General features: G+C 41.2%; 1 protein-coding gene across 1 annotated transcript in view; it reads left to right on the top strand.

Annotated features, from left to right (window-relative positions):
* The first annotated feature begins 938 nt into the window (after nucleotides 1-938).
* PDPK1 (3-phosphoinositide dependent protein kinase 1) overlaps nucleotides 939-13418 on the top strand; it is a 31192-nt gene continuing 18712 nt past the window's right edge. Inside the window, exon 1 of the mRNA XM_075104502.1 lies at nucleotides 939-1078. Coding sequence (XP_074960603.1) covers nucleotides 1055-1078 — 24 coding nt within the window. The 5' untranslated portion in view covers nucleotides 939-1054. The remainder of the gene's footprint in view (nucleotides 1079-13418) is intronic.

The raw sequence follows: 13418 nt of genomic DNA, 5'->3' as shown, positions 1-13418 counted from the left end.
TAGATTCAGATGCAGTTCACTAAACTTCCCCGTGTCCTCTTTTTGAGTAATCCCTCACAAGTCACTAATCCCTTTGGCAAATCCAGACTGTTGACTACTAAGCGGCGCGCACAAATGGCCCTTCCCCCTTGGCACGCCTCTGATCCCAGTGGCGGTGAGCATTGGATCCGGCTGACTCCCGTGAAGAAACGCGCCTCTGGTGCTCGTGAACACTGGCGGGCCGGAACACGGCTTCTGCAGGGGTTCCTGGAAGAACCAACCCTCATTCTGCTGGCACGCAGCAGACTCTGAAGCGTTGACGGGTACTTAGCGGGTGCGTTTATTGCAAGGGGCAAAAATTACTATTCAGTTCCCAGACTGCAAAGGGAAGCCTCGTAATGAAAGCTGCCTGTCAGAATCGGTGAATTCGTACTCAAGGGGCACAGGGAACGTGTAGTTTTTCCAGAGAAGGCAGATTTTTATGAGTGCATTTATGACGCATTTCGGTTCACAGCTGTGACGAAGACTCGGGGCTCTCAAGGGACCTTTACAAGGCGAGGCGCCGGCTCCACCAGCTGCGCGGGCAGCCGTGCACCCACAAACACCGCATCCGCACCCCACACCGCCTCGGCGCTACCCGCCCCCTCCTGACATCATCACGTCGCCGCTCCCACAGCACTCTTGCATCGTGGCACGAACCCGGATGCGAGCGCAAGGTGGAGCCGGGGGAGGCCGCGCCGCCGGGCTGCCCTACCCGCTTCCGCCCTCAGGCTGCCCGGCCTCCTGAGGGGGGGCTGGGGCCGGCAGCCTCACCCCTGCGCCTGCGCATGCTCGCATTGGTGGAGGACGCTGAGGCTGACGGGGGACGCTCTGTCCGGGCTCGTACGTGAGTAGCAGGCGGCGTCACCAATGAGCGAGCGGGCTGCACGGAAGTCCCGCCCACGTCGGGGGGGCATTGTTGTGGGTGACGTCACGGGCGGGGGATGCGGGCGCCCCATTGGCTCGGGCTCGGCGGCCGTGCGCTGGGATCTTAAAGGGCGACCGGAGCGCGGGCCGTGCTGGCCGGGCGGGGCCCATGGCCAGCACCAGCAGCCACCTGGTGAGTCCGGGCCGCGGGGCCAGCGCGGCGGCCGCCCGGGGCTTCCGGCGGCCGTGGCCCGCCGTGCGTGGGGGGAAGCAGTAGGCCCGGGCGCCGCGGCCGGCCCGTGGCGGGGTGGGCACCCGCGCTCTCTGGGCTACCGGGCGGCGGGGCCGCGGTGGCGTCCGCGGGCAGCCCCGCCGCTTGCCGCCCTGTCGGGCCGGGAGGGCGGGCGGGAGAGCGCTGCCCTCCGCGGGGCCGGCCTCGGCGCCTTCGCTCCTGGCCCTCGTTCCGCCCCCTGGGTCGCCGCGGGCCTCGCGGGAGGGCCCTGCTCCCGCCCCGGGCGCCGGCGGGGCCCTGAGGCGCCCTGGACTCAGCCCGTCGCCGGAGGAAGCGCGGCTGGGGCCGAGGCTGCGGTAGCCGCCCCGCGGCCTCTCGTGGATCCTCGGTTCCGGGTACGGGGCGTTGGCGTGGCTTCGCCGGGCCGTGTCCCGCCGGGAGGGCCGGCGTCGTTGTCCCGGGGGAGTCACCTGTTCCTCTGAATCGATTTATTTTGTAGCGGAAACAAACGCACGAGGAGGATCTCGAGGGTCGTAACACGACGCCGTTTCAGGCACGGTTGTTTACGTTATTGTCACGGTGTGAATCTCTAACGTTTTGTGAACACTGAGCAGTATAAGCTGAAGTTGTCACTGATACGCAGAAGTGGTAATGGTAAATCTTAGTTTGCACTGTACATTATACAGCTTAGTTAGTGTAGAAATTCCCTTATGAAGGAGGTTTCCTACAAAAATAACTACCGGCTTTCATTGATGTCAGTGTAACTAACAGGCAGCAATACGTTCCTTATCCTTGTGTGCTTGCTGCTCTGCTTTTCGGTCTCATGTTTTTTCTATTGGTTGCAAGGGGCCAAGCTCCACTCTGCAGCACTTAAAACTTTTTAATCGGTTGGAATCGGCTAAGGAGGGTCTTTTGCATGGAGACTGGTATAGCTGCGTTGATTCTTGAAGTCCTGTTTCAGTGTGCTCTCCTCTTTATGCTCAGTGCTTTTTTCATCAGGGTGTTAGACATAGTCACATTGGTTGACTGAAGATGAGAATTATTATGTGGAATAGCCCTACAGAGAAGGACATGGAACACTGCATTGAGGATTATGAAAAAGCAAAGTTTGATTACTAAAGGAATTGGATTTGCTTTCCTGCCCCTTGATAGAGCTCCATACAGCTGCTTCTCAGCATCAGCAATGATTTCTGTTTACTTGGACTCTTTTAAACAGGGCGTATGCTTCTCTTTGTGTTTCTGTGTTTGTTGCCTCTCTTTCCAGGTTTTTATCTCCAAAATACACTCCCGTTCCTTTTCTATACATGGTTTAGGTCTCTGCCTGTAAGAGAAACGTGCAGAGAGGGAATGAACAAAGAACAAAGTTGACAACCATTTTTGTTAGAACTAAAATGTTTTTTTCAGGGTAACTTATTTTTAATGCTTTCTTTTCCATCCTGTTTAATATTTCTTTGGTGAGGTGAGTGTATTGACTGGCAGTAGCAGATAGAACCTTTTTGTAATTCAGATAATATAGAATATGGGAAATCCTGTATTTCTGAGACTCTGAGCAAGTTACTGTTAATATGTGTGTGATGGAATTAATGACATTAATGAGTTCTGTGATTATTTTACTATAAATGTAAAAAAAGGGGGGGGATAGAGTACAGCTTTGAAAGGAATATTCCAGCGTTCATCTGCCAAAACAGTTAATTTTTGTATTTGTGTGTGTGGTGGACAATTCCTAAACCATTCTACTATTTTCTGAAGACATGCTACCAAGGAGAGAATTGCACTTCTAAGAAGGAAACAACTTTAGTGGTGCTTTAGTTGGGGGTGTCAGTGTGGTTGTTAGTTATTTACTGTTAATGCCTTCATTATAAACGTAATAATTATAAGTCTCCTATCAAGAAGTGCTCTTCCTCTCAAAATTAAGAGTCTGGAAGAATGGTTATTTACATCTTCATTTTTAGCAACATATTTACTGGAAGGTTTAGCTGCTCTAGCAATTATTAGATTCTACCAGTGTCTCTGACCTGATAAAACCTACAGTATAGTGACGGATGTGTCTGAACAAAAGTGCTAGCTTCCCCCCCGCCCTCCTACCCCCCCACCTCCCCCCAGTGGAACTAATATAAACTACACTTTTCAAAGAACTGGGTTCTTAATAGAGTTAAGTTCTGCACCTACGCTAGGAATTAGGCTAGGCTATGGTAAGAGTTCTGTTGGTAGTTATTTGCAGGTATAAAACTTTCAGACAGGCTTGAGGCTTTTCCCTACATACCTATCTACTTAATATTATCTTCTCTTGGGTTTCAGCAGGAGGCTGACTAATCTTTATCACTCATGCATAGGCTTTTAACTGGGATAAGTTTTCTGTAAATCTCTTACCAAACCAGGCTGCAGGAATAGAAAATAGTAAAAGGTACAGATGTTGAGATGGTACTCAAAGGCGAAAAAGTAGAAGAAGCTCAAGAGGAGCAATTTTATATGCTTTTATATTTCTAACATAGGAAGTGCTAGTAGCTAGTGGAAAGGAGACGATCCAGAGAATAATCTGGATATAATAGTGATGTTCAATGAAATGACGAATCCACTGTGTGGATAGGCTTTTTTTAAAAGCAAATTATTATTTGGATTATTGCTCTATTACTTGCAGTGCTAGAAGTAATGTCAGTTTCATACAGCCCTTGAAACTCGACAAGTCGATTGCTATAGCTGGATCTTGCAAGACACCCTGCACACTCGGGCTCATTCCACTTCCCTAAAGCAGATCAGTTGGAAGGCATCGTTGCAGGAAAAACTTGGAAAGGGATGCTGACTATTGAAGTGCTTGCAGGAATTTTGGTACAGGAGGCATGAAACCAGGGGTTGCAGTCACTTTGTTAAACTGAAAAAAAGTAATGAACTGGCAAAGTAATACAAATAGGTTTGATCTATGAAGATGTGAAATATTTTAGTAATTCTGGTTTTTAACAATAAGCTTGTACTTAATCTAATTTTTTTTCCTAGATAAGCTGCATGGATTGCTGTAGAACTAGCACATTTATGGCATCAGAAAATACACAAGTGAGAATTACTTTTTAATATGGAAAGATAAGAACTTAATTCAGAAAACACTACGTTTGAAAGATAAAACCCTCTCCAAGTTCCTCCTTATTGGAGCTTCCTGAAGAATTTGTATGAAGCCAAGGGATTATTGTTTCTGATATTGCAAATGGGAAAACTTTTTGCAGGTGGCTGAGTCAGATTACATATGTGTAATAAAGAAGCAAAAAAGGGGAAGGAGCTGATTTTTTTTCCTCCCTCCCCACTTCTCTTTCTGATCTTTTATTTGCAGGTAAGCTTGTGGAAAGTTACTAAGGTCTAACTAAAGCATATGAAAGGACTGAATGCAACATGCACAAAGTTAGCTGTTTGGTCTAGAACCTTATTTTTCACTCCTTGCGGATTCTGTTCAACAGTGTTGTTGGAAATAACTGGTTTGTTGTGTGACTAAATATTGAAGTTGAGACTTACTTTCTGCTTTAAAAGACAAGCTGGAAGTACTACACCTGGCAAGTGTTCTCTAATACTTTATGGTGAAAAATTGCAAGGATTAACTCGCTTAGCACATTCTTCTGAAAAGAAAGTATTAAATATGATGTTCAGTGCTTCAGTAATCCTGCAAGAGTTTAATTTACAGTTCTTGACTGTGCTGTCCAGCCTTTATACACACTCCACCTACGTACTGCCACCTCTGTGTGGCTGCTTCTCTGCTCTTCACCCAAAACTGTTCTCTTGGCATCCTCGAAGTGCTAGGAGTCTGATATAGGAAGTCCTTTTGTGTTTGTTAGCATGAACCCCCATCCATGCTGCGCAGCACCTCTTAATATTGGTGTGCTTCATGAGATAACTGATGGTGTAGCATGTGATCTAGACTACTGCAATTACAGACGGCTTTTGTTTTCTTGTGAGCTGGCCTGGATCTGTTTGTGTGAAACGAATTCTCAATGTCTTGTTTACATATATAGCTATTTGGGCCATAGGCTGACTTTAGGTTCTTAGAGATTTTTGTGGTTTCCTGTTTCTGATCTGTTTTGAGGCTTGGTGGGGGTGGGGTGGGGAGGGGAGGGGATAGGGGTGGTGGTGGAAGGAGGCCTTAAATAGTCTCTGCCCTGAAGGTGCTTGGAAATTAAGCGCTTTGCTTAGCAGTAGGGGAGGTTAGAGGGTAGTTGGCTGATATGCAGGTTCTAACAAATCCTCACATTAGCTTTAATCCTTACCTGAACTTGGAATACGAATCCTGGAAATTAGTGACAGAAAATACCACCATATGTGTAGGGCTGTCAAATTTAGAAAAAGGCATTTACATTAACTAAAATGGTTGAGTCAACATTGCTTTGTATTTGGGAAATCCGTTTCTGTAGAAAAAAAAAAATCAGCCTTGTGGATGAAATACCCTTATTCCCTAAATGAACAGTCAAAGCAGTCTAACAACATAGAGGTCTTCTCTGTGCTTTCAAATCCTTGACCCTGTTGGTTATATGTGGTTATATATCTGATTTTCTCATTACTCGCTTACGGATAAACTGTGTTACAATTTACTGCAGAAAGTAAGGAACTGGTGGTAGGCGATCAGTTATGAAGGAGGTAGTGTCAGAGCTGAGCTTTGTTTCTGCTGTTTTGAGATTATTTTATATGAACAATACAGTATGTATCCCCAAACTTTAAAACACTTCTTTGTATACCATGAGCTTTGAGGATGTGCATCCAGAAAGCTTAACAAGAAAAATAAATTAATTTTTACTCTTTTTCAAAGTTAATCTTCTTGATTATGTTTTGAAGATAGGTCTTCTATCTTCTAATATTGATTTTGAACATGAGGGAAACAACTGCCAACTAGATACCAGAGTCTTTTTTTAACAACCTACTTGTGCCTTACAGCAATACAAAGAAAAGTCCCTGAAAAAAACAGTTTTACTAATCAAATTCTCATAGGTTGTTAGAGCATGACATTATGTCAGGCTTAGCCAGGGCTTTATATAAATTTTCTCTGAAATAACAACTGTATCTTTTGATCATTTATTACAAGTATTTTCAACATTACCTTCATATTACTGTAATTTTTCTTTAAATTGTGTTAGGGCTGTTAATATATTCAAGCAGACTACATCAGCTTGAATTCTTTTCATACTTCTGTTTCCCCCTATTGCAAAGGTCCCAGCCAGTTTAGGTAGAACAGTGTCTTTGAAGAATTATCTGCTCCAAGCTTTCCCCTTCCATTAACACTTAAAATCTTTACTCTTGAAATATATTACCAAGACATTATTTTGGAAGAACTCTTATTTTCTTTTAAATGATGGTCATTTCTATCAAGATACTTTATTAATAGATTTGGGGGGGGGACACGGGGGGCGACAGTTTTATGCAGTGCTTCAATGAATGCTTACCTGCTGGCATTTGAGACATACCAAATGATACTGCACATGAAGATGAGCATAGTTGTTTTGGTGAGTCAGAGCCTAGACATCTTTAATCATTTAGCATGGCAGTCTGTTTAAAACACAGAAAAAATCCTCCTTTTACACAACTTAATGCTTTTGAAATTTGCATGGTTTATTCATAAAAATGGTTTATTAAGCAACGCATTTTTCATGTGGCAACTTCTGAGATAAAAAAATTTCACTACAGATAGATGTATGACTTCAGATTCTTTTGCAAAACAAAGTTGTTGTAAAATAGCTTTTATAATTGAAATATGAAATTTCCATCTGTTCTTTTAAATGTAGTAATCAGTAACCATTTATGAACCTCGGTCAAATATAGATTTTGACAAATAGTTTGGCTTCAGACTGTTTTGCTGACTGTAATGGTTGGTTTCTTCAAGACTTACAGAATTGGGCAATTTTTGGGGTTATGAGCTATATCTTAAGTTCCCTACAGTAATCTCTGCATACCTTTTGACAACGAGGTTTGGAAGAGTGCTGATGCAGCTCTATGCAACATAAATACAAACCACTGTGCTACAGATTATTGTTTGATGTTAATGCTTTAACATAGTTTTTTCTTTTCACTGAATGAATGTTGTGTGTGTGTTCTTTAAAGCCTTTGGCAATTTTTCCCTCAGATTTCAGAATCTGAAAGTGTACTTCTAAGTCTGGTTTCCTTACTGGTTGGTCTAATGGTATTCCTTCCAAACTGGGGAGATAAGTAATATTCTGTCCAGCTGAAACTGGGAGCAGAGTACATGTTTCTAAATACCTCCTAATTACTATGGTGTTTTAATTGTTTTTAATATGGCTGTATGTATTTCAGTGTCAAGGTTAACCTCTTAGGAGGGTGAACAGTTTACTGGTTGTGTAGTGTATTCAGAACTACTGGTGACACTTGACATAACCTGAGTTTTGTCCTGTCCATTACATGCTTGATTTTGTTATAATGATAAGACAGTCTGACAGCATCTAGTGTCACTTTTTAAGGCATATGAATGGATTTTCTCTTTTTTTTAGGCAAATATTTTAATTCCTTAAAGGTAATAGTAATGTTGGCAAATAGGTGTATTATTAAATTCTTTAAATTATGTGACAAACTTCTGAGCATGTATAAATGGAAACTGGCATGCAGTGAAGCTTTGTAATTTATTCAGTAATTTGTTTCTGTATACACACATATGTAAAATTGGTTAATAGAAAGAGGATGCTGTTGGTCACTTAGCAGAAAGTCTGACAGTCCATTTTAAGACAGAAGTCCACAGCATAAATAGACAGGAGGATATAAGGTATGAGAATTGATGTTTACTGCAGTTTATGAAAGCACACCATCTCTTATTGTTCTGGGTTGCCTCTGTTCGTGGCAGTCACTCTGGTGTAGCAGTGTATAGAGTTTATGAAAGAAAAACTGGCATTGAATATTGATAGAGATCACATGATAATCACTATGCTTCCTGCAAACCACTCCTGGGTGGGATTGGTATGTAAAGGGAAGTGCTACCTGTACTGTGCTCTCTGTGTGGAAGGTGAGGCTTTTAGTTGGATTTTGTTATTCTGAATCAGTGTTTCTTTGTATCTTAACTTAAGCTTCTTGTAGCTGAACTACTCTGCTTTTGCCTACATTCTGTTTTTAGGTACTATGAGGAATAGTTTGAGGGCATATACTCAGGCCCATCTTAGTATCTGACCTGATAAGTTGCTTTTTTTTCTTTTGGAATATGCTGGAACTTCCAGGGTGTGTTGCCCTCTAGCCTTTGAAGTGGAGGCTGTCACAAATAGGTATTGGAGAACCTGGAGAAGGTAAACATTTTCACTGTGGGATATGAGGTGGGAGGAGGCCAATAGGAAAGCTGTGCATAGTATCTGTTAACTGCTCCTTGTCATCTTTTTCCGATACAACACGTGTGTCAGATGCGGTTGCTGCATCTTTGTCAACCCTTTGAAACACCAGTGTGCCATGAAAAGAATATATTAAATATAACTGCCTAGCTGTTCATTTTTTTCCCTTTGCATTTTGCAGATAAATCCTTAGAAGACCACAGGTTGTCAATGCTTACACTGAAATTTATTTTGCATTGCTTATAATTTCAGAGTTTTTCTCTCGTGACAATATCAAAAGAATTTACAAAACCTCTCATGCCAAGCCTATCTGACTTAAACTGTCTTTAGCAGAATCTCAGTATTGAAAACAGTAGCAAGTCAGCTTTATCTGTAAAACTACAAAACACCTGCCCAATTAAAGCAATTGCCTTCTCTGTGTGAAGTAAAGGCTTTTGTTTCTCCTTAACTGTGCAGATAAATAGATGGACTCCATCTTTTAACTTGAAGACTATGTATTAATTTGGACATTGAACCTTGGATTAATAGATTTTGGAATATCTTCCTGTTTCTGTATCAAAGGGCTATGTTTGGCAGAGATGTAAAAGCTGTGACTGGATACCATGACAGCCAGGGTGGGTACCTTACTGTATCATGTGGTATCTGTCTTGAAAACCTCTCAAATTCCATTTGCAAGTGAAAAGATTAATTCATAGATACCCTAGAGTGCGGCAATGTTGCTTTCTGAATCCTGTCATTCCTTAAGCAGGCTTTGAGGTAGGGCTTACATGTTTCTATTCGTTTATCTTCATGATAGTCTGTGAACTTCTTATAATTTAGTCTAACACTTGTGACATACGCTACTTGGCAATTCTTATATCCAGTAACACTTGTGGTGAATTGCAGGTGATCCTAATTTTTAGAGTTCTGCATTCTCTGATACCACAAGGCAAAACAGGCAGTTTCTTTCATAAAAACAGATTTCAGGAGCTTAATCTAGTCAGAGGATTGGATGTTTTTACAGGGGTTCAGTGTCTTGATTTTCTCCTGAAACTGGTTTGTTTTGGTTTTCTCCTTAATGTTTGCACAGTACTAGTGGCAATAAGATTTTGCTTCTCCTAGCTTGATGCTTTCTAGTTCTGTATATTCAGGTATGGACTAGCTTAGGTTCTTTGTCCACTTGTTTCCCACTTTTATGACTGATTTCTTGGACCATATTTTAATTCGTATTAATGTTTTGATAGAGACAAAAGTAAGGTCTCACTGTTTGTTTAATTTACTACAAGCTGTAAATTATTTTAAGTAAGAGAGATACTTTTTTTGCCAAATGGTGTGTGGGTGGTTTTTTTTTTTTCCTCAGTCTTTAAATTTATACAAATATTCGTTTTCTTTCAACACTTTTGGTTTGAGAGGCAGACCAGGTGTGAACTGGAAGATATCCTTATTTGGGGATGACTATCAGTTATAAGTTACTTAAGAATGTAACCAGTTTTGTTTAGAATATGTCCTATATTCATTTTCCTCAATAGTATTCTGTATTTCAGATGTTAAACAAGGCCAAGTCAAACATTTAACGGATGTCTAGCTGTATTATTTCATTTAGTAGACCTCTAATACAGTTTACCATTATAAACATTCATAAGATGGTTGTGCCAATGTTCTAGCTTGCACAGTCTCATCAGTATTGTTTACAATTGAAACAAATGTACCAGTTGAAGTGTAAAGCTCATGCTGCTTTGTGTAAATAATACTTCCTTTCAGCAAGGTCTGCCTCCAAAAAAATTAGCCTTATAGATGAGTGGATGGAAGATCTTTTCTGGTCATGATGCAGCTAGAGATTTGGTAATATGGTCAGCAGCTAAACTCGGTGTTCTCAGGCAAGTGATGGGTTAGGACCCTATTTGCACTGACTTCCATTGTAACAGAAATGAGATTTTGCTGGTAGAGTTTCAGTGGTAGCAAAGATACTCTGTCATTGACAGTATCATGTCAGTTAGGATAGACATAAAGACACCAGAAGCTTTAGAAGGCACAGTCCCTATGAGTATTTTTTGGTGCTGTTAGTGTTGATAGTACTGTATCAGCAAAGCAGTGTTGCAGATTTTGTGGTGGGAAAAAGCTAGTAGAGATGGAGTTGTTGTGGCTGTGTTTGCTTTAGAGCAGTATGGTGGGTTTTTTTGATGCATACTATGTGCTTAGGTAGATTAAAAGTTGTAGTGGTAGTGCTGTTGTCAAAATGCTGAATTGCAAAAAGGATAAAAAGGATACCAAAAGGTATAGGTCCTTTTAGATATCTGGGAGCTTTGTCTGTGGCTGGCTTTTCATACAAAGGGGAGCAAGGAAAGTATAAAAGGAAAAATATAGAGATATCTAGTGAGCTTTTTGCATTGATTCAAGTTTTTCTCAAAGTTTATTTCTACTGTTTGCAGGCAAGAGGGGAAAAGAACAATATAAGCACTTACTTTATATGGCATGTAAATAAAAGGAAGCCTGTTTCTAGTGATTTAGTGAAAATTAGTTAATGAAGGTTTTGATATCTCTGATTTCTAATTCTACTTACCTTCAGCAGATTTGTTGTTTTCTTCCTTATTAGGTTTTCAAACTCACAGTATGTTGCACTAAGTAGGAAACAATTTCCATATGGAAGTAAATTAGAAACAGCACCCTTAAGAGCTTGGGAAAGTGTAGGTAGTGTTAGAGAGTAGTTTTTAAAAGCAGAGATAGAATGATTAGATCAGTGGTTATCTATGTGGCCCATGGTGATCCATGACATGCAATAGGTAAGTCTGTTGTCACTGTGTGAGGCTCTGTGCTTTCAGTTGCTTGCCAGCTGAGAAATATTGATAACTCCTGGAAGGAGGGCATCCTCAAACTTCTGAGAACTGCAGATGCAGCTTAGAAGGTTTTTAAATTCTTCAATGATTGACTTAATATCTTACTAAAAATAGTCTGTGTCTAGCAGAAGCAGAATCTTAAATCTGGTTTTTGCAAAAGAGTGGCTGTACGAGGTTAGACTGCATGAGCTAGCCTGTATTCTGTCTCTGGTGTATATGAAGACATATACGTAGAAAAATGCAGAGTCTCTGCAGGCATGTGGGTTTTCAAAATAAAACTGAGAAGGCAAATAATACAGGACACAAAATACGAAACAAGGATATGTGGAGTGTGGAAAGACAAGTGTAGGAGTGACCTTTTCTACAAATACTCAGGTGCAACATACCTAGTTGCATAGTTCTGTCGTTTCTTAGGTAATGATACCTTTAAATCTATTGCATCTTCCTCTGTCCTCCTTGTTCTTGATCTTGACTTTCCTTTGAGAAAGTCAGGGGACTAATTGACGTTATACCTCGGCTGGAAATAACCATCTCTTCCTACAAAGTCCTTTACTCCTGTCTCTTCTTCCCTTAGGACTTTTCTATACTTGATATTCATTGTGACTTAGTTTCAGATACTGTGCAAGGAAATATACTGCATCCAATGCCTTTTCCCCCCCTTTCTCTCAGTCCTCTCTGGTGCTTTTGTGGTGGTTTTTTTTCTTGTTTGCTTGTTTTTTTTCAAGGTGATCTTGCTACTAGCTCAGAATCTAATCAGATTCCACACACACACACACACCCCCGCCTCAGTGGTGCTGCTTTATTTACCTATGAACCCTCGGTTGCTCTAGAATAGCCTGGCTGGAGCCAGTACATCATTTAAATCCTAATAGTCTGTGTGTCTGTGCTTTTTTTTTTTATTTACTATATTTCAAGTAATGTGATGTTTCTTATATTGGCATCACCTCAGTTGCTGAGCAGTTCTATTCGTGTCAGCCTTGTTGTGCTCTTGGAAGATAAGAGTACAATCTGTTTTTAATTCTAGCTACTGTGTATCTTTATACAGGCTGTCTGAAGGAAAGGTGGTTCAGCTGGGCTATGAGAATGTTAGGGGCAGTAACTAGTCCGGGGAAGGTGTAGGCTAAAATATCTGCGTAGAAGGCATTAAAGGAGCTGTGACCTGCAGCACGCATACTTTAATGTGTATGTGCTGTTTTTATAATAATAGCCTCAATATCCTTTCTGCTCTTCCAAGGGTAGGATGGTGCGTAACTGATCTGAGTAGGGGCATATACTGTTCTCTGGGGGAGTTAGTGAACTTCTCAGAAAGCAGAATTCTCCCATCTGTCTCCAAGTCTTCCCCCAGCCTCACCCCGCTTTTTGTCCTCACAAAAGCTGTACAAAATATAACAAATAGCTATCATTACAGGCAGATTTGTCATCAGTCTCCACTGTATCACAAAGGTCTAATAAAATAAGCTGTCATCTGTTCTTAATATGCTGCCTTATCGGTGTGGTCGTAGTTCTTGGAAAAAGCCCTAAGGAGCAATAGAGATTCTGGAGCAAGTAAGCTGCACTCAGGTTGGAAAGGGAATCTTCGCTTGTGCTTCTTGGAAGATAGTGTTTTGAATGGTCGCTTAATAATAGTTAATTTTCAGTCTTGTGGGAATTGATATTTATATAACAGTTATGGAAAGTGGAGAAAATGTAGAGTTTTAGCTGTACTTTTTTTGACCTCACTACCTTCTTCTCAATTTAGAAAGTATATGTTTGCATGCTTAGAAATATGTTTGTGTCTCATTGTCCTGTAATACCAGTAAATGTGTAAGTAAACTGTATTTCCGAATTGTATCTTATTTTGGAAGAAGTTTAGCAGTAAGTAAGGGCTGCTTTTTCCCTACTGCATAGAGCATAGCCAAGTGAGTAATTGCTGATTTGGGAGCTAGGTGCTTTAAGCCCATATACATGATTGAGCACAAGCCCAATTCCTTTCTAAACTGGTTTCTGATATAAATGCAGAAAACTGTTTGGAATCAAATTGAAATTCATGAGATAAAAAATTATTTTTGACAGAAGTAATGTTTATTTGAATATCAACATGAGGTATGTTACCAACTAGGTCAGAGTTGTATAATATGTCTGCTTTGAGGTGAGAAGATTTTTATTAAGTCATAATTTCATTTTGCTGGATGTATGTTAGAATACTGAGATTAAAAAATA

Source organism: Phalacrocorax aristotelis, chromosome 10, assembly GCF_949628215.1.
Source record: "Phalacrocorax aristotelis chromosome 10, bGulAri2.1, whole genome shotgun sequence".
Classification (NCBI taxonomy): Eukaryota; Metazoa; Chordata; class Aves; order Suliformes; family Phalacrocoracidae; genus Phalacrocorax; species Phalacrocorax aristotelis.
This window is presented reverse-complemented; position numbering and strand designations above follow the sequence as displayed.